This window comes from Pan troglodytes, chromosome 2, assembly GCF_028858775.2.
Source record: "Pan troglodytes isolate AG18354 chromosome 2, NHGRI_mPanTro3-v2.0_pri, whole genome shotgun sequence".
NCBI classification, from domain to species: Eukaryota; Metazoa; Chordata; class Mammalia; order Primates; family Hominidae; genus Pan; species Pan troglodytes.
The window spans coordinates 145,284,542-145,303,821 of record NC_086015.1 but is presented as its reverse complement, the minus strand read 5'-3'; the positions used below and the strand labels follow the sequence as shown (position 1 = coordinate 145,303,821).

Sequence of the window (19,280 nt, the reverse complement as noted above, 5' to 3'; positions counted from 1 at the left end):
GATAGGGAAGAGATTGCCCTCTTACAGAGGCATTACTAACCATGTATTCAAATATGTACATTTTAAATTTTCTCATTTTACATGTCTCTGATGACAACAGTTTTTTTGTGAAGATTTACTTTTGTCTTATCCATGCTTTATTAGGTCTCTTATAGTTGCAAATGATCGAAACCCTATCAAAACAGCTTAACACAAAAAGTGGAATGTATTGACTTATATAATTGAAAAGTCTAGAGGCTGCTTCAAACACATCTAGATTCCAGGGATCAAACTATGATGTCAGGGGTCTGTCTTCTTCCATCTTTAGGCCTTCTGTATGGTGGCATAATGGCTTGCATTGGCCTCATAATACTTGTCTCAGAAGGAGAGAGGGAACTTTCGTTTTTTAAAGAGATGGAGTCTGGCTATGTTGCCCAGGCTGGTCTCAAACTCCTGGCTTCAAGGGATCTGCCTGACTTGGCCTCCCATAGTGCTGGGATTACAGGTGTGAGCCACTGCACCTGGCCCCTTTTTAGTATTTATGTTTCAAAATCTATGGAGAAGTTTGAGTTGACCTTGCTTAAACTCCGTGGAGATGGAAGTGGGATACGGTAAGTGGCCAGGCTTTGAGTCATGAGCCCACTTTGAGCCTCTAAGATTAATTGTCTTACTAGAACTACATGAGATGTAGGATTGATCACTTTGCAAAAGGAAGAGGTGAGGAGCTGGCAACATATTTATTGTATCTGGGGTGAAATTGCTATCAGATAGTATCTAGTATCCAGTAATATTTTTCTAGACCAAAAATGCAGTTGTGTTCTAATTTAAGCAATAATACAGTAAATAATTTGAAATATAATTTTTGAAGGTTTTTTTTTTTGCCTTGTCAATGAATCTTTAAGAAAAACATGTAGGCTGTAATACTCATTATGGAAAAATTAGAAAATACAGATAAAGAAAAGAAAAAATAGCCTAGAGACTGTCAGCAAAATTTTGCTTAGGAAGATATCTGATTTGTATACAAATTTGTATATATAGCAATCAAAATGTATAGACATTGGCCCAGCGCGATGGCTCACGCCTGTAATCCGAGCACTTTGGGAGGCCAAGGCAGGCGATACTTGAGGTCAGGAGTTCGAGACCAGCCTGGCCAACATGGTAAAACCCCATCTCTACTAAAAATACAAAAATTAGCTGGGCGTGGTGGCAGCGTGCCTGTAATCCCAGCTACTTGGGCCAGAGGGGCTGAGGCAAGATAATCACTTGAACCTGGGAGGCAGAGGTTGCAGTGAGCCGAGATCGTGCCACTACACTCTAGCCTGGGCAATAGGGACTATAAATTGCTGGGTTTATGGACATGAGCCACCGTGCCTGGCTACTATTTAATTTCTGTGATGAATGCATTTTCTTATCTTGATATCTCTGGAACATCATTTTAAGTGTCTATTTTAGTTTAGTTTAGTTTGGGACAGGGTCTTGCTCTGTTGCCCCGGCTGGAGTGCTGTGGCGTGATCATGGCTCACTGCAGCCTCGACCTCCTGGGCTCAAGCGATGCTCCCACCTCAGCCTCTCCAGTAGCGGAACTACAGGCACCTTGCCCACCTAATTTCTTCTTTTCTTTGTAGAGACAGGATCTCACTATGTTCCTTAAGGCTGGTCTCAAACTCTTGGGCTCAAGCAATCTTCCTGCCTTAGCCTCCCTAGGTGCTCCTAGTACAGGCATGAGCCATGATGCCTGGCCTAAGTGGCTATTTTATGTTATTTATTGTATGGATATTACACCAGTTTCCTAATATTGACCATTAAGTTACTTCTGCTTTTTTCCTTTTTGGAACATTTTGTCTGTTTTTGCTCACTCATCATATTATCTCCAGAAGAAAAATTCTATGAAATTACTGAGCCAAAGTGTGTATAATTTTTTAGAGCTTTTGATTCATATTGCTAAGATTGCACAGATTTATATATATACTTGTGGTATATGAAAGTTACATTTCTTTTTATATGTTTATAAATCTTTGCCAATTTAATCAGCAAAAAATGGTGTGCAATTTATTACATTTCTCTGATTACTAGTTAAGTAAACTAACATTCTGTACGTTTATTGGTCATTTGCATTTCTCTTTTGCATATGGTCTGTGTCAGGGTTGAAGTGTTGGAAGCCATTGCCATTTGGATGACAACCCACACTTAAATATTGCTTTGGCATATTAATAGATATATTTTTGCCAAATTAACAGATATATTTACATAATCATTTGACTCGATCCTATGAGCTCTTTAGTTTGTCTTGCACATACGTTCTATCATTCCCATTTTGTAGTGACCGTTCCACGATCACCTTGCCTGTGAAAAGTAGAGCTTAACTGAGCACAGATGATCTTACTCTGAACATTTCAGTAATGTTATGTCAGTCAGAAATGTTGAATATCAATGAAATTACAATATTATTAGTCAATATGATCTGATTCTTAAAAATTGAACTTAAATACTTTGAATTCAGTAAACGCATAGTGACTGGTTATATAGTACACAACACAGCATTGGAATACCCACTATAGTAACCATTTTATATATATGTATCTTATAACATCGTGTTTTATACCTTAAATACAGACAATACAATTTATTTTAAAAAATTGAGAAAAAAGAGAGGAATACTCAGCATATTTTCCTCAGGACATGATTAGGCAAAGAATTTAACATGAAATATGAGTTCACTTTTTTCTCTTGTTCATTGAAAGATAAGTCCTTTTTAAATAGGTAGAATAAGGGAAGAATGGCTAATATTTTAGGATGCTTTCGCTAGCCAACTTTTTCTACTCTCAAATAATACAGTTTTTTTGAATCTTTACAAAGTGTTTATGATAGTAGAAATTAATACGTATTTTGAAGTTTTAATTAAATATATTTTGGTTTTATATATAAGCTTTAAATACAAACACCTCCCCTCCATCTATGAGACTAAGATTAGCATGCAGTATGGACTCACAATTGACTTTTATCTTTTTGGAGTACAATTTGTTGGTTCTTAAGATGCAGGTGTACAACTGCTTAAAAAGTTTCCACATTCGTTGGCTGTTTTACTCTGCAGAAGTTGGATATTAAGAGCAGGTGTTTAAGCATAACGGTAACCCAGTAACTGAACTCTCTATTATGAATATGTGGTTTTAGTTGAGGTTTTTGAGGTTTAGTTGAGGTTGTATAATAACAAAAAGGTATAAACTGATCCTTTTGAAGTTATTATAATACATGTATTTAAATGGTTATATTGTATCAAGCATGGAATTTATTAAAGGCTGTCTTTGCCTTCTTTGCTTTCTTTTTAAAGTAGAACACCAACAAGTTTTGCCTCTGTCATCTTCCTATAGCAGAAGAGTTTAAAAAGGAGGGGGGAGTTATTAGTAATGGCACAATAAACTCTTCAACAAATCAACAAGTTGGATATTTAACATTATTTGTGAGCAACTGAAGAGCCATAACATATAGTTATTTGTTGCAAATTTTGTTGGAAAGTATTGTCTTTATTTCTAACTGAAAAGTGATAAGAAGCTGGACAAAGTTAATTATCTGCACTATTATCTACAAAGAATTAAGAGACCATTTTCTAGATGACTTAGTCTCAGCTACTGTCATAAAAATTTGATGATGATAGATTCTAGAGATTTGCATCAAAATCACTTGTTAGGATATGAAAAATATGTAGAAATATTACTGCTAACATACTTCTTGACAGAAAGAAACAGCTATTAGTAGAGCATTTGAAGTCTTAGTAGAGCATTGAATTATCAAATAATGAAATAATTAGCTCTTACATTGATATTATAAACTATCAAATAATTGCTTATGAAAAATATAAATACAGCCAGGCGCGGTGGCTCACGCCTGTAATCCCAGTACTTTGGGAGGCCAAGATGGGTGGATCACTTGAGGACAGGAGTTTGAGACCAGCCTGACCAACATGGTGAAACCCTGTCTCTACTGAAAATACATAATTAGCTGGGCGTGGTGGTGGACACCTGTAATCCCAGCTACTTGGGAGGTTGAGGCAGGAGAATTGCTTGAACCCGGGACGCAGAGGTTACAGTAAGCCGAGATTGTGCCATTGCACTCCAGCCTGAGCAACAAAAACGAAACTCCATCTGAAAAAAAAAAAAAAGAAGAAAAATATAAGTAGTCAGTGTTTAAAACAATAAGTGGATAGTTATAAAGTTATAAAGCTTTGTGTGCTTTAAAATCTTTTCAGATTGCTGGAGATCTGATGTGCTGCACAGTGATGATAATTAATAGTACTGTATTGTGTGCTTGTAATTTGCTAAAAGGATAGATCTTAAATTGAATCTTCGCAACACACATATACACAATAATAGCTATATAGAGGTAATGGATATGTCAGCTTGACTGTGGTGATCATTTTACAATGTATACATATATCAAAACATCAAGATGTACACCTTAAGTGTATGCCATTTTTATATATCAATGATATCTCAGTAAAGGGGTTAAAAAATCCTTTCCATGTGGTAGTATCTTGAAAGTATAGTTTGAGGGCTGGGCGTGGTGACTGATGCCTGTAATCCCAGCACTTTGGGAAGCTACGGTGGGCAGATCACTTGAGGTCAGGAGTTCGAGACCAGCCTGGCCAACATGGTAAAACCCCTTCTCTACTAAAAATACAAAAATTAGCTGGGCGTGGTGGCAGGTGCCTGTAATCCCGACTACCTGGGAGGCTGAGGCAGGAGAATCACTTGAACCCGGGAGGCGGAGGTTGCAGTGAGCCAAGATGGTGCCATTGCACTCCAGCCTGGGCCACAAGAGTGAAACGCCATCTGGGAAAAAAAAAAAAAAAAAGAATAGTTTGAGGTATCATACCACAAACTTGTGATGTTACAAGTTAGTGTAATGTAACAAAATTGTAATGTTTCAAGGTTACAAATCTTCAATGCTTACAAAAAGTATTTGATAGTAATAATAGAGCCAATTTTTGGATGTTTGCATTCTGCCAAGTTTTCAAAAATTGAGGTTTTTTTTTCCTCTAGGCTTTGTAATATATTTCTGATATTCTGTTTGATGATATTACTGTATTCAGCTCTGTGATGCCAAGTAGTGTAGTGGATATTACCTTAAATGAAATAAATTATCTAAAAGTGAATTCATAAATACTTGCTGTGGGTAGTCCCTCAAGTATAATACTGACAGTAACGTATGCTGACATGGATTGAGCAGTATGTGCCAAATCCTGTGCTATATGCTTTACATGAATTATCTCATTTAGTCTTTATAACAACCTGAATTGCTAAGTACTGGTATCACCCTCCAATTTACAGATGAGGAAATGCATGACTTGACCAAGGCCAAACCCCTAGTAGGCTTGATGGTCCAGAATATGAATCCAAGCAGTTGGACTTAAGGCCAATGTATTTTACTTCTGCATTGTGGTGTTAATGGTCTTTATTTGATTCCTCACATGTCATAGTATTGAAAGCATTTTAGATAGTGATTAAGAATAGTACAAATTAAGGGCAACAGTGGGGATGGAATTTTGAATATCTATTGGCAACTTCATGGCTGCCACATTACTTATTTGCTTTCAAAGAACTGTCAGTAAAATCTGTAAAATCTCAGTTCTGCTCATAAGTAATAGTATTTCATTAATTTTTATCTTAAGCTGGACAATTCATATTCCCCTCACCTTTTTTTTTTTTTTTGAGACAGGGTCTCACTCTGTCATCCAGGCTGGAGTGCAGGGGCATGATCTCAGCTCACTGCAACACCTCTGCCTCCCAGGCTCAAGCAATCCTCCGACCTCAGCCTCCCAAGTAGTTGGGACTACAGGCAATATTTTTCCCCTTTTAAATAATATGTCAACATTTCATTTTAAAATAATACTCCTGTGGTTAATATAATTAATTCATTTGATGTGGCTATATATATTTGATATGGATGTCTGATGGAAGATATAAAATAGCTTGTTAAGTGAACACATACTACTTAATATTCTATTTTTAACTTTTTAAACGGTTTTATTCAGGTTGGTTTGACTTCCACAAATGCAGAAGTAAGAGGATTTATAGATCAGAATCTCAGTCCAACAAAAGGTAAGGATTATTGAATAAAATTTTTCTGAATTAAGTTAGTTTTATTGCATTTGTTTTGTAAAATATGCAGCTACATGAATTACTTTATGTATAATAATTTTATGATATTAGCACGTTGTTCCATGCCACATAACTTGTGCTGTATGAAAGTCATTTACCTCTGACAGACGGAGGATTTTTGTGTGTGATTTTTCTCTTTCCTAAGAGATCTCTAAGATCCCTTATCAATGATCTTATTACAATTGAAACTGTTCAGACCACTTTTTTCTTGATTTTCTTGTTTGACAATCCTACTTTCAAATGGTTTAAGTTGTAAGGAAGTACAGTAGAGAAAATACATATATATATGTTTTGTATATTTTATATACATGTGTATGTGTGTATTTCTTTGACTAATATATGTCTTACTGGAAGAATGCTTATATCAGAAATCTGGCCCACTGGCTTGGTGCAGTGGCTCACACCTGTAATCCCAGCACTTTGGGAGGCCGAGGTGGGTGGATCACTTGAGCCCAGGAGTTTGAGACCAGCCTGGGTAACATAGTGAGACTCTGTCTTTACAAAAACTTAGCCGGGCATGGTGATGTGTACCTGTAGTCCCAGCTATTCAGGAGGCCAGTGTAGGAGGATTGCTTGAGCCTGGAAGGTTGAGGCTGCAGTGAGCCATAATCATGCCACTGTACTCCAGCCTGGGTGACAGAATGAGACCTTGTCTCAAAAAAAAAAAAAGTATTCTGACCCACCAGTACAAGAACTTACACAGGAACCAGCAGTATCTTTCAATATGTCTCCTTGAACAATATCTTGTGGTATATAGAGATACATGCTGAAATGTCTACGGATGAAATTATATGATGTCTGGAATTGGCTTCAAAATAATCCACTAGGAGAAGGAGGGTAAAGTGGGTGGTATTATAGATAAAACAATATTGTCTTAAGTTGATTATTTGTTTAAGTTAGGTAATATTTCTGTGGGGTTTCATTATTCCTTTCCTTTCTCTTTTGTGTATATTTGAAATTTTTCATTATAAACTGTAGGAAAAAGATCTATTACAATATAAATAGCTATGAGAGAAACATCAGCTTCCTTAAAGGGTTTATGTCTAAGGTGGGAGACGTACTCTAGAGCAGAGGTTCCCAATTCCCAGGCTGTGAGTTCATGGCCTGTTAGGAACCAGGCTGCATAGCAGAAGGTGAGCGGCCAGCAAGTGAGCATTAGATTCTCATAGGAGGGCGAACCCTATTGTGAACTGCACATGGGAGGGATCTGGGTTGTGCAGTCCTTAAGAGAATTTAATGCCTGATTATCTGAGGTGGAACAGTTTCATCCTGAAACCATCCATCTCTCTCCACCCCCGTCCATGGAAAAATTGTCTTCCACGAAACTGGTCCCTGGTACCAAAAAAGGTTGGGGACCACTGTTCTAGAGAGCAGGCTAGAGACATCTATATTCCAATATAAAAATGTCTAGCTTAATTTTTTTTTTTTTTTTTTTGGTGGCAGAGTCTCACTCTGTTGCCCAGGCTGGAGTGCAGTGGCATGATCTTGGCTCACTGCAACCTCCACTTCCCGGGTTCAAGTGATTCTCCTTCCTCAGCCTCCCAAGTAGATGGGATTACAGGCACATGCCACAATGCCCAGCTACTTTTTGTATTTTTGGTAGAGACAGGGTTTCCAGGGTTTCACCTTGTTGGCCAGGTTTAAGCCACCACACGTGGCCTAGCTTAATAATAATAATAGTCCGTGGGAATGATTCTGAGAGTTAAGGTATGTATTATGAGGCCATTTAAGAGATACTTTAAGCCTCAATGCTCCTCATTTTTTTTCCCACATGACAACATTCATAGAAAATGATAACATTTGTGGGATGCACTAGGGCTAAACAAAAAGGCTGCTTAAGGTCAGGATTAAGCTACCTAGAAGCTTCAGCTGCCCGAGGCCACTCCAGACTGCCGTGAGGGCTGAGGGACTCCATTCTTTTGTATACCCATAGCTTATTCACAACACGTAACTGGGAATCTCTGCTCTAATAAAACGTAGTAATCAGGTCAGGGGAAGGAAGTGGGAACAACAAGCTTGGTAGACATGGAAGACTATGATATTGAGTATTGCAATAATGAGAATAATGGAATGATGCAGCAACCTTGAAAATAAAGAGAGGATAGCAAGTCATAAAGGGGAAAAGTGACACGGAAAAATGCTTTTGGCTGGGCATGGTCGCTCACACCTGTAATCCCAGCACTTTGGGGGGCCAAGGTGGGTGGATCACCTGAGGTAAGGAGTTTGAGACCAGCCTGAGCAACATGGTGAAACCCTGTCTCTACTAAAAGTACAAATATTAGCCAGGTGTGGTGGCAGGTGTCTGTAATCCCAGCTACTGTGGAGGCTGAGGCAAGAGAATCACTTGAACCCAGGAGGCGGAGGCTGCAGTGAGCTGAGATCACGCCATTGTACTCCAGCCTGGGCAACTGAATGACAGTCTGTCTCCAAAAAAAAAAAAGAAAGAAAAGAAAGAAAGAAAAATGCTTCCAAAAGACAGAAGACAAAGAAAGAGAATGGGGGTTTAGGTGAGAAAGATTGTCTTTGATGGTAGAATAGGCATCTGAAGGGTAAGTACTAGTATAAATGTTAGCCCTGGACAGATGTTAACACCAGTAAAGTTTAGTTACAGAGTAAAACCTCAGTTTGTTTAACTTTATAGAACAAATGGAGAGGAAGACAGAGAATCATTTAAGAGTGGACTAGAGAGATCAGATTTTGAAATAGCTATGTGCATGTGTTTGTTTTTGAGACAGGGTTTTGCTATGCCCAGGGTGGTTTTGAACTCCTGGAGTTCAAACCTCTGGAGTAGCTGAGACTACAGGCATGTGTCACTGCACCTGGCTGAAATAATTATATGTTTTAAAAGAAAACTGTTGCTCTTCTTTGAGCTGTTAGCTAGTAACAGCAGAAGGAACTTCACATTAAGTGAACCAACAAGATTTGGAAGCGATTTCTTTTAAATATTTTTTAATTGGTAAAATTCAGTTAATATTTGTTACAGGCCCAAGATGAGAGTTGTATTGGAAGTGAGATGTAGAAAAGTATTTTTCTTAATTGAAATGATGATGTAGCAATGATATTATAGAAACTTTTGAAAAATAGAAAAAAAATTCTGCCTTTCTAATACAACCTTTTTTTGTAATTTTTCATAATTATTTATATAACTATGTTTTAAAGTTATAAAACTGGTATATATTATAGTTGTCTATTTTCCTTTTTTGACTGAATCTAAAAAACACACTTTCCATGTTTTGACATTTATAAATACCTTTCTTAGAGCTTCATACTGTTTCATTGTGCTTATGAGTAATGATTTATTAAACATTTTTTCATTTCCTTATTGTTGGATATTTGTCTTTTTTGTTGGTTATATATGATGCATATATATTTCTATATATGATATAAACCTATGATGTTGGACTTCATAATGAATCTTTAATCAGCTAAGTTTTTGTTTATTTATTAAGATAAGTACTCAGAAGTGCAGTTACTGGGTCACTCCCCTGCCTAATTAAACCCTTTTAAGCAACTTCCTATTTAAATTAAAATAAAATCCCAAATCCCTTACCTGTAACACCCTGAAGTTAGGTCCTGAAGTTAGGTTCATTTTTTTCCTACGATTTTTCCTCTGTGTTCTTCACATATGACAATTTTCATTAATCTGTCTTCAAGTTAGCTTATTTTTTTTTCAGTTATCACTATTCTATTAATCCTAGCCAGTGATTTTTTTTTCAGACATTGCATTTTTCAGTTCGAGAATTTCCATTGGGTTCTTTATGTTTTTTTTTTTTCTACTGAGGAGAGAGGGTGAAAGCACAAATGCAAGAGCATTGACAAAGAAATTGTAGAATGTTAGAGCAGCACTGAACTCAATTGAGGTTAAAGATCTTAAACCCTGCTGGACGCGGTGACTCACGCCTGTAATCCCAGCATTTTGAGAGGCTGAGGGGGGTGGAACACCTGAGGTCAGGAGTTTGAGACCAGCCTTACCAACATGGTGAAACCCTGTCTCTACTAAAAAATACAAAAATTAGCTGGGCATGATGGCGGGCACCTGTAATCCCAGCTGCTTGGGAGGCTGAGGCAGGAGAATCACTTGAACCAGGGAGGCAGAGGTTGCAGTGAGCCAAGATCACGTCATTGCACTCCAGCCTGGGTGACAGAGCAAGACTCCGTCAAAAAAAAAAAAAAAAGGATATTAAATCCAGGAGGTCGACTACTTTTGTCCAGCAGCACTAATAAGAAAGATAGCTGGTCTGGGCACAGTAGCTCATGCCTATGATCCCAGCACCCTGGGAGACTGAGGTGGAAGGATTTCCTGAGTCCAGGAATTTGAGGCTGCAGTGAGCTATGATTGCACAACTGCATTCCAGCCTGGGTGACAGAGCATGACCCTGTCTCAAAAAAAAAAAAAAGAAAAAAAAAGACCTGGCGTGGTGGCTCACACCTATAATTCCAGCACTTTGGGAAGCCAAGGCATGCGGATCTCTTGAGCCCAGGAGTTCGAGCCCCCAGCCTAGCCAGCATGGTGAAACCCTGTCTCTACTAAAAATACAGAAATTAGCCAGGTGTGGTGGTGCATGCCTGTAATCCCAGCTACTCGGGTGGCAGAGACACAAGAATCACCTGAACCCGGGAGGTGGAGGTTGCAGTGCGTCAAGATCACGCCACCGCACTCCAGCCTGGGGGATAGAGTGAAACTCTGTCTCAAAAAAAAGAGAAAAAAGGAAAAAAAAAGATAGCTGGACTGCTCCAGGGTTGCGTTATATCCAGCCAGTACTACAGAAGGGAAAACAGTATAGATGTGAGACACATATAAAGATTGTTTTGTGGCAAGAAATGAGACCTGAGAGGTAGGCCACGTTCTTTCATTGATTCAGCAAATATTTATTGAATAGTACTTACTTACTATGTGCCAGGCATTTTTCTAGGTGCTAAGGATAAACAAGGAACAGAACAAAGTCCCTTCCCTCATGGAGCTTACATTCTGGTGAGGAAGATAGATTACAAACACATACACATAAAAAACTGGTTATGTGAAAAAATCTGTATATCAGGGTATAGGACTGAGGATACAATAGCAAGGAGATTCAGCTTTAGATGGGGTGGGTCAGAGAAGAATGCACTGAGGAAGTAACAATGTAGCAGAGGAGGTGACTACACAGTAGAGACCTAGATAATAAAGTTATTACTCATAATCTGTAATGCTAATTAGACTGCAACTTAATGAATCAGTAAAGAAGTATGCAAAATAGGCTGGGTGCCGTGGCTCATGCCTATAATCCCAACACTTTGGGAGGCCAAGGGGGGTGGATTGCTTGAGCTCAGCAGTTCAAGACCAGCCTGGACAACATGGCAAAACCCCGCCTCTACAAAAATTACAAAAAAATTAGCTGATGTGGTGGCGTGTACCTGTAGTCCCAGCTTCTCTGGAGGCTGAGGCAGGAGGATCACTTGATCCTGGAAGGTGGAGGTTGCAGTGAGCTGAGATCGTGCCACTGAACTCCAGCCTAGGTGACAGAGTGAGGCCCTGTCTCAAAAAGAAAAGAAAAGAAAAGAAAAGAAGTATGTGAAATAATAAGAAATGCAGTCATGTGCTGCATAATGATGTTTCAGTCAATAATGGATGGCTATCCAGTGGTGGTCCCATAAGATAATAGTCTGTTTTTACTGTACCTTTTCTATGTTTAGCTATGTTTAGGTACACAAATACTTACCATGTGTTACAGTTGCCTACAGTATTCAGTACAGTAACATGCTACACATTTAGGTTTGTGTAAGTATACTCCATGATGTTTGTACAACAATGAAATCACCTAACAAAGCATTTCTCAGAACTTATCCCCATTGCCAATTGACACATGACTACATATATTAGTCTCTGCTCCTACTCTCTGGCACAGAACTCTTACAACACTTGTAATTTCCTGAATGATAGGGGTGCTAGGAGAATCATTTGTCATATCATTTGATCGCTGCCCTGATTCCTGAGACAGAGTTCCTAATACCCTTGTAGATAGGAGTACTAGGAGTATCTTTTGTTGTAATATTTGGTCTTTGACCCCAGTTCCTGACACAGAACTCCTAAGACCTTTGTAATTTCCTGAGTGATAGGAGCATCTGATACAGAGCTCCTAAATCCCTCAGGATTTCCTGGGTAATTAGGAGTGACTTTTGTACAAATGAGGTGACCCTTGGTGGACTCCTGGATGGGGGCTAGTCACCAGAAAGATAAAGCCACGATTGTAAGCTTGAAGCTTTCAGCTCTACCCTCTATCCATTGGAGATGGGAGAAGGGCTGGAAATTGAGTTAATAATTAATCATACCTCTGTGATGAAGCCTCCATAAAAATCCCTGAACTGTAAGGTTTGGACAGTTTCCAGGTTGGTGTAGACACCCATGTGTCAGGAGGGTGGCGCACCCCAACTCTGGGGACAGAAGCTTCTGAGCTTGGAGCCCTTCCATACCTTGCCCTATGTATTTCTTCATCTGGCTGTTGATCTTGTTCATCTATGTCCTTTGTTATATCCTTTAAAAATTAACTGATAAACATAAGTAAAGTGCTTCCCTTTTGCTAGAGTTCTGTGAGCCACTCTAGCAAATTAATCGAACCTGAGTAGGGAGTTTGAGGAACCCCAATTTATAGCTGGTTGGTCAGAAGCAGAGGTTACAACCTGGTGCTTGCAACTGGCATGTGAAGTGGGGGACAGTATTATGGCTCTGAGCCCTTAACCAGTGGGATCTGATGCGATCTCCTGGTAGTGTCAGAATTTATTTTTTGCTAGTAGGGAGAAATCCCCACACATTTTGGTGACCAGAGGCAAAGTATTTTGTATTAAATGGTGTACAAGAGTTGGAAAAACACTTTGGTTTTTTTCCCATTCTTAATAAAGTGATACCATCAGAAAGAGAACCCTAGAAGCAGAATGTAGACAAAACTAGAAGTGGAGGTGATCCTGAAGAGAGAGAGGCAGTAAGTTCTCAGAAGTTACCACCAAATCCAGGTGAAAAAGAACAAGGGCGGAAGATAGTGGCAGAAGGGAAGGGAAAGAAATGATAAGCATGAATAATATTTTAAAAGTAGATTTGGTAACTGAGATTTGGTCACCTCAGTCAGAGGCAAGGTACTAATCAAGGTAGATTGCTGGGATCACAGTTTGATTGACTGAGTAGATAATGGGTAGAGATTTCCCATCCATTCTCTGTTTTACCAGCAGAACCCTTTTCCCAAGTAAAATCTTACATGGAATCCGATATATCAGTTAGACAAAATGAGGCTAATGTGGGTGGAGCTTCCTGAGGTTATTAGCAATACTTCTAATGGGAAGTAGGACAAGAGGCGTTATATGCACATACCCTGAAGAGCTCTTTTTTTTAAGATTTAACTGTTTCCAGCTTCCCTTGTCCTTGCGCTCAGATATACAGTTGGCAGGGGAAATTTTTGTTACTTTTCCCCCTTAATAAAAGAGTAATAAATGCTCATTAAAAAATACAAAGAAAAATGAGAAAAATACAAAATCTAGTTCAAATACACAAGATTAAAACAATATATTTTCTTTTATTATTTTTTATGTGCAGCTTAAAAATAAGGTTATAATCATATTTATTTCTAATATTTTGAAGTTTTGATTAAAAATTTTTAAAAATTTTTGTGGGTACATAATAGATGTGTATACATATATATTTATGGAGTACTTGAGTTACTTTGATATAGGCATACTTTATCAGATGTGTAATAATCACATCGTGGTAAATGGAGTATCCATCCCCTCAAGCATTTGTCCTTTGTGGTTACAAACAATCCAGTTACACTGTTTTAGTTATTTATAAATGTATAATTATTGACCGGCTGGGTGCAATGGCACATGCCTGTAACCCCAGCACTTTGGGAGGCAGGCGGATCACTTGAGGTCAGGAGTCTGAGACCAGCCTGGCCAACATGGTGAAACCCTGTCTCTACTAAAAATATAAAAATTAGCTGAGTGTGGTGGCACTCGCTTGTAATCCCAGCTACTTGGGAGGCTCAGGTGGGAGACTTGCTTGAATCTGAGAGGTAGAGGTTGCATTGAGCTGAGATCACACCACTGCACTCCGGCCTGGGCGACAGAGCGAGTCTCTGTCTCAAAAAAAATAAAAATAAAAAAATCTAATATCAAATATTATTTATTCTTTCTGTTTTTTTTGTACTCGTTAATCACCCTCACTCCCCCTGCCATCCCTGCCACGCCACTATGTTTCCCAGCCTCTGATAACCATAGTTTATTTTCTGTCTCCACGTGTTCAATTGTTTTAGTTTTTAGCACCCACAAATAAGTAAGAACATGTGAAGTTTATCTTTCCATGCCTTGCTTATTTCACTTAACATAATGACCTCTGGTTCCTTCCATATTGTGAATGACAGGATCTCATTTTTTTTAATGGCCGAATAGTACTCCACTGTGTACATGTACCACATTTTCTTTATCCATTTGTATGTTGATGGACACTAAGATTGCTTCTAAATCTTGGCTATTGTGAATAGTGCTGCAACAAACATGGAAATACAGATGTCTCTTCAGTATACTGATTTCCTTTCTTTTGGGTGTATACCTAGTAGTGGGATTGCTGGATCATGTGGTAGCTCAATTTTTAGTTTTTTGAGGAGCTCCCAAACTGTTCTCCGTAGTGTACTAACTTATATTCCTGCCAACAGCGTACAAGGGTTCCCTTCTCTCCACATCCTCACCGACATTTGTTATTCCCTGTCTCTTGGTTAAAAGCCATTTTAGCTGGGATGAGATGATATCTCATTGTAGTTTTAATTTGCATTTCTCTGGTAATCAGTGATTTTGAGCACTTTTTATATACCTGTTTGCCATTTATATGTCTTATTTTGAGAAATGTCTATTCAGATCTTTTGCCCATTTTTTAATTGAATTGTTAGCTCTTTTATATTCTGGTTATAAAACTCTTGTCAGGTGGGTAGTTTGCGGATGTTTTCTCCCATTCTGTGGGTTGTCTCTCATGTTGTTGATTGTTTCCTTTGCTATGCAGGAACTTTTTACTTGGTATGTTTGCATTTGTCCATTTTTGCTTTGGTTGCCTGTGCTTGTGGGGTCCTGCTCAAGAAATTCTTGCCCAGACTAATGTCCTGGAGATTTTCCCCAAGGTTTTCTTGTAGTAGTTTCATAGATTGAGGTCTTAGATTTAAATCTTTAGTCCACTTTGATTTGATTTTTGTATATGGTGAGAGATAGGGGTCTAGTTTCATTCTTTTGCATACGGATATCCAGTTTTCCCAGCACTGTTTATTGAAGAAACTGTCTGTTCTCCAATGTATGTTGTTGGCACCTTTGTGGAAAATGAGTTCACTCTAGGTGTATGGATTTATTTCTGGGTTCTCTATTCTGTTCCATTGGTCTATGTGTCTGTTTTTTTGCCAGTATCATGCCATTTTGTTTACTATAGCTCTGTAGTGTAATTTGAAGTCAGGTAATATGATTCCTTCAGTTTTGTTCTTTTTGCTCAGGATAGCTTTGGCTATTCTGGGTCTATTGTGGCTCTATATAAATTTTAGGATTGTTTTTTCTATTTCTGTGAAGAATGTCATTGGTATTTTGATAGGATTGCATTGAATCTAAAGATTGCCTTGGGTACTGTGGACATTTTAACAATACTGATTCTTCTAGTCTATGAATATGGAATATCTTTCCATTTTTTGTGTCCTCTTTAATTTCTTTCATCAGTATTTTATAGTTTTTATTGTAGGGATCTTTCATTTCTTTGACTAATTCCTAGGTATTTAATTTCGTTTGTAGCTACTATAAATGGGATTACTTTTAATTACTTTTTCAGATTGTTCACTGTTGCCATTAGAAAGCTACTGATTTTTGTATGTTGATTTGTGTCCTGCAACTTTACTGAATTTGCTTAGCAATTCTAATAGTTTTTTTGTGGAGTCTAGATTTTTCAAAATATAATATTATATTATCTGCAAACAGGGATAATTTGACTTCTTCCTTTCCAATTTGAATGGCCCTTTATTTTTATCTCTTGTCTGAATGTTGTAGCTAGGACTTCCAGTACTATACTGAATAACAGTGTTGAAAGTAGGCTTCCTTGTTGTGTTCCAGATCTTATAGGAAAGGCTTTCACTTTTTCCTATCCTGTATTTTACTAGCTGTGGGTCTGTCATGTATGCCTTTTATTATGTTGAGGTACGTTCCTTCTGTACCCAGTTTTTTAGGGATTGTATCATGAAGCGATGTTGAATTTTATCAAATGCTTTTTCAGCATCAGTTGAAATGATTATATTGTTTTTGTCTTTCATTTCATTGAAATTATATATTACATTGATTGACTTGCATTCATTGAGCCATTTTGCATCTCTGGGATACATCCCACTTGGTCATGATCAATGATCTTTTTAATGTGTTGTTGAATACGGTTTAGTAGTATTTTGTTGAGGGTTTTTGCATCAGTGTACATCAGGGATATTTGCCTGTAGTTTTCTTTTTTTGATGTTTCTTTGTCTGGTTTTGGCATCTGGGTGATACAAGCCTTGTAGAATGAATTTGGAAGTATTCATCTCTCCTCCATTTCAATGGTCCCCAACCTTTTTGGCCCCAGGGATTGGTTTTGTGGAATACAATTTTTCCATGGACTGGGGTGAGGGGTGGTATGGTTTCAGAATGATTCAAGTGTATTACATTTGTTGTGCACCTTATTTCTAATATTATTACATTGTGATATATAATGAAGTAATTATACAACTCACCATAATGTAGAATCAGTGGGAGCCCTGAGCTTGTTTTCCTGCAACTAGGTGGTCCCATCTTGGGGTGACGGGAGTCAGTGACAGATCATCATCAGGCATGAGATTCTCACAAGGAGCACACAACTTAGATCCCTCACATGCACAGTTCACAACAGGGTTTGCACTCCTGCGAGACTCTAATGTCGTGGCTAATCTGACAGAGGTGGAGGTCAGGTGTTAATGCAAGCAGTGGGGAGCAGCTGTAAATACAGATGAAGCTTCTTTCACTCGCCTGCCACTCACCTCCTGCAGTGCAGCCTGGTTTCTAACAGGCCATGGACCAGTACCAGTCTGTGGCCCAGGGGTTTGGGACCCCTGCTGTACTTTTTGGAATAGTTTGAGTAAGATGGATATCAGTTCTTCTTTAAATATTTGGTAAGATTTAGCAGTGAAGCTGTCAGGTGCTGGGCTTTTCTTTACTGAAAGCCTTTTTATTACTGCTTCAGTCTTGTTACTCGTTATTGGTCTGTTCAGGTTTTGGATTACTTTATGGTTCAGTGTTGGTAGGTTGTATGTGTCTGGGAATTTATCCATTTCTTCTAGGTTTTCCAATTTATTGGCATATAGTAGCCATGTTGCTCCTAGTAGCCACTAATGAATTTCCGTGGTATCAGTTTTAATGTCTCCTTTTTTGTCTCTGATTTTATTTATGTGGGTCTTCTCTCTTTTTTTCTTAGTCTTACTAAAGGTTTGTCAATATTATCTTTTCAGAAAACCAACTTTTTGTTTCATTGATCTTTTGCATTGTTTCCTGTGTTTCAATTTGTTTTATTTCTGCTCTGATCCTTATTCTTTCTTCTACAAATTTTAGGTTTGGTTTGCTCTTGCTTTTCTAGCTCTTTAAGATGCATCATTAGGTTATCTGTTTGAAGTTTTTTCACTTTTTTGATGTATAAGCACTTATACCATAAACTTCCCTCTTAGTGCTTCTTTCACTATATCTCATAGGTTTTGGTGTGTTGTGTTTCTTTTATCATTTGTTTCAAGTACATTTTAAATTTCTTTCTAATTTCTTTTTTGACCCTCTGGTCAACTGGTAGCATATTGTTCAGTTTCCATATCTTTGTACAGTTTCTAGAATTCCTCTTGTTATTGATGTCTAGTTTTATTCCATTGTGGTCAGAGAAGATGCTTCATAATATTTCAATTTTTTGAATGTTTTAAGACTGTTTTGTTACCTAACATATGGTCTGCTCTTGAGAATGATCCATGTGCTGAAGAAAAGAATGTGTATTGTGCAGCCATTGGATGAAATGTTTTGTAAATATCTTATTAGGTCCAATTGGTCTATGGCGAAAATTAAGTCTAGTGTTTCCTTGTGGATTTTCTGTTTGGAAGATCTGTTCATTGCTGAAAGTGGGATATTGAAGTCTCCAGCTATTATTGTATTGGGAGTTTATCTGTCTGTTTAGCACTAATAATATTTGCTTTATATATCTGGGTGCTCCAGTGTTGGGTACATATATATTTACAATTGTTATATCCTCTTGCTGAATTGACCCCTTTATGTAATGACCTTCTTTGTCTCTTTATAGTTTTGTCTTGAAGTCTGTTTTATCTGATACAAGTATAGCTACATCTGCTCTTTTTTGGTTTCCATTATCATGGAATATCTTTTTCCATCTCTTTATGTATCTGCATGTGTCTTTATTGGTGAAGTATGTTTCTTGTGGGCAACAAGTCATTGGATCTTGTTTTTTATCCATTCAGCCACTCTATGTCTTTTGATTGGAGAGTTGAGTCCATTTTCATTCGATGTTATTGTTGATAAGTATGGACTTACTCCCGCCATTTTATTGTATTCTGGTTGTTTTGTGATGTTCTCTTCCTTCCTTCTTCCCTTCCTTCCTGTGTTCCTTTTAGTTAAGGTGATTTTTCTCTGGTGGTATGATTTAATTTCTTGCTTTTTATTTTTTGAGTATCCATTGTATGTTGTTTGATTTGAGGTTACTATGAGGCTTGCAAATAATATAACCCATTATTTTTTAAACAGATGACAACTGGCTGGATGTGGTGGCTCATTCCTGTGATCCCAGCACTTTGGGAGGCTGAGGCGGGCAGATCACTTGAGGTCAAGAGTTCGCGACCAGCCTGGCCAACATGGCAAAAACCCCATCTCTACCAAAAATACAAGAATTAGCCAGGCATGGTAGCGTGCATCTGTAATCCCAGCTACTTGGGAGGTTGAGGCATGAGAATCACTTGAACCTGGGAGGCGGAGGTTGCAGTGAGCCGAGATCGCGCCACTGCACTCCAGCCTGGGTGACAGAGCAAGACTCCATGTCAAAAAAGTTAAAAATAAGTGAGTTTTGTACCTTCAGATGATTTCTTATTGCTCATTAACATCCTTTTCTTTTAGATTGAAGGA

General features: G+C 38.1%; 1 protein-coding gene across 20 annotated transcripts in view; it reads left to right on the top strand.

Annotated features, from left to right (window-relative positions):
* TFDP2 (transcription factor Dp-2) overlaps positions 1-19,280 on the top strand; it is a 199,330-nt gene that overhangs the window by 52,667 nt on the left and 127,383 nt on the right. For all 20 annotated transcript variants that reach the window (XM_009446482.4, XM_054680273.2, XM_016939950.4 and 17 more), the window contains 1 exon segment: positions 6,008-6,074. In XM_009446482.4, coding sequence (XP_009444757.1) covers positions 6,008-6,074 — 67 coding nt within the window.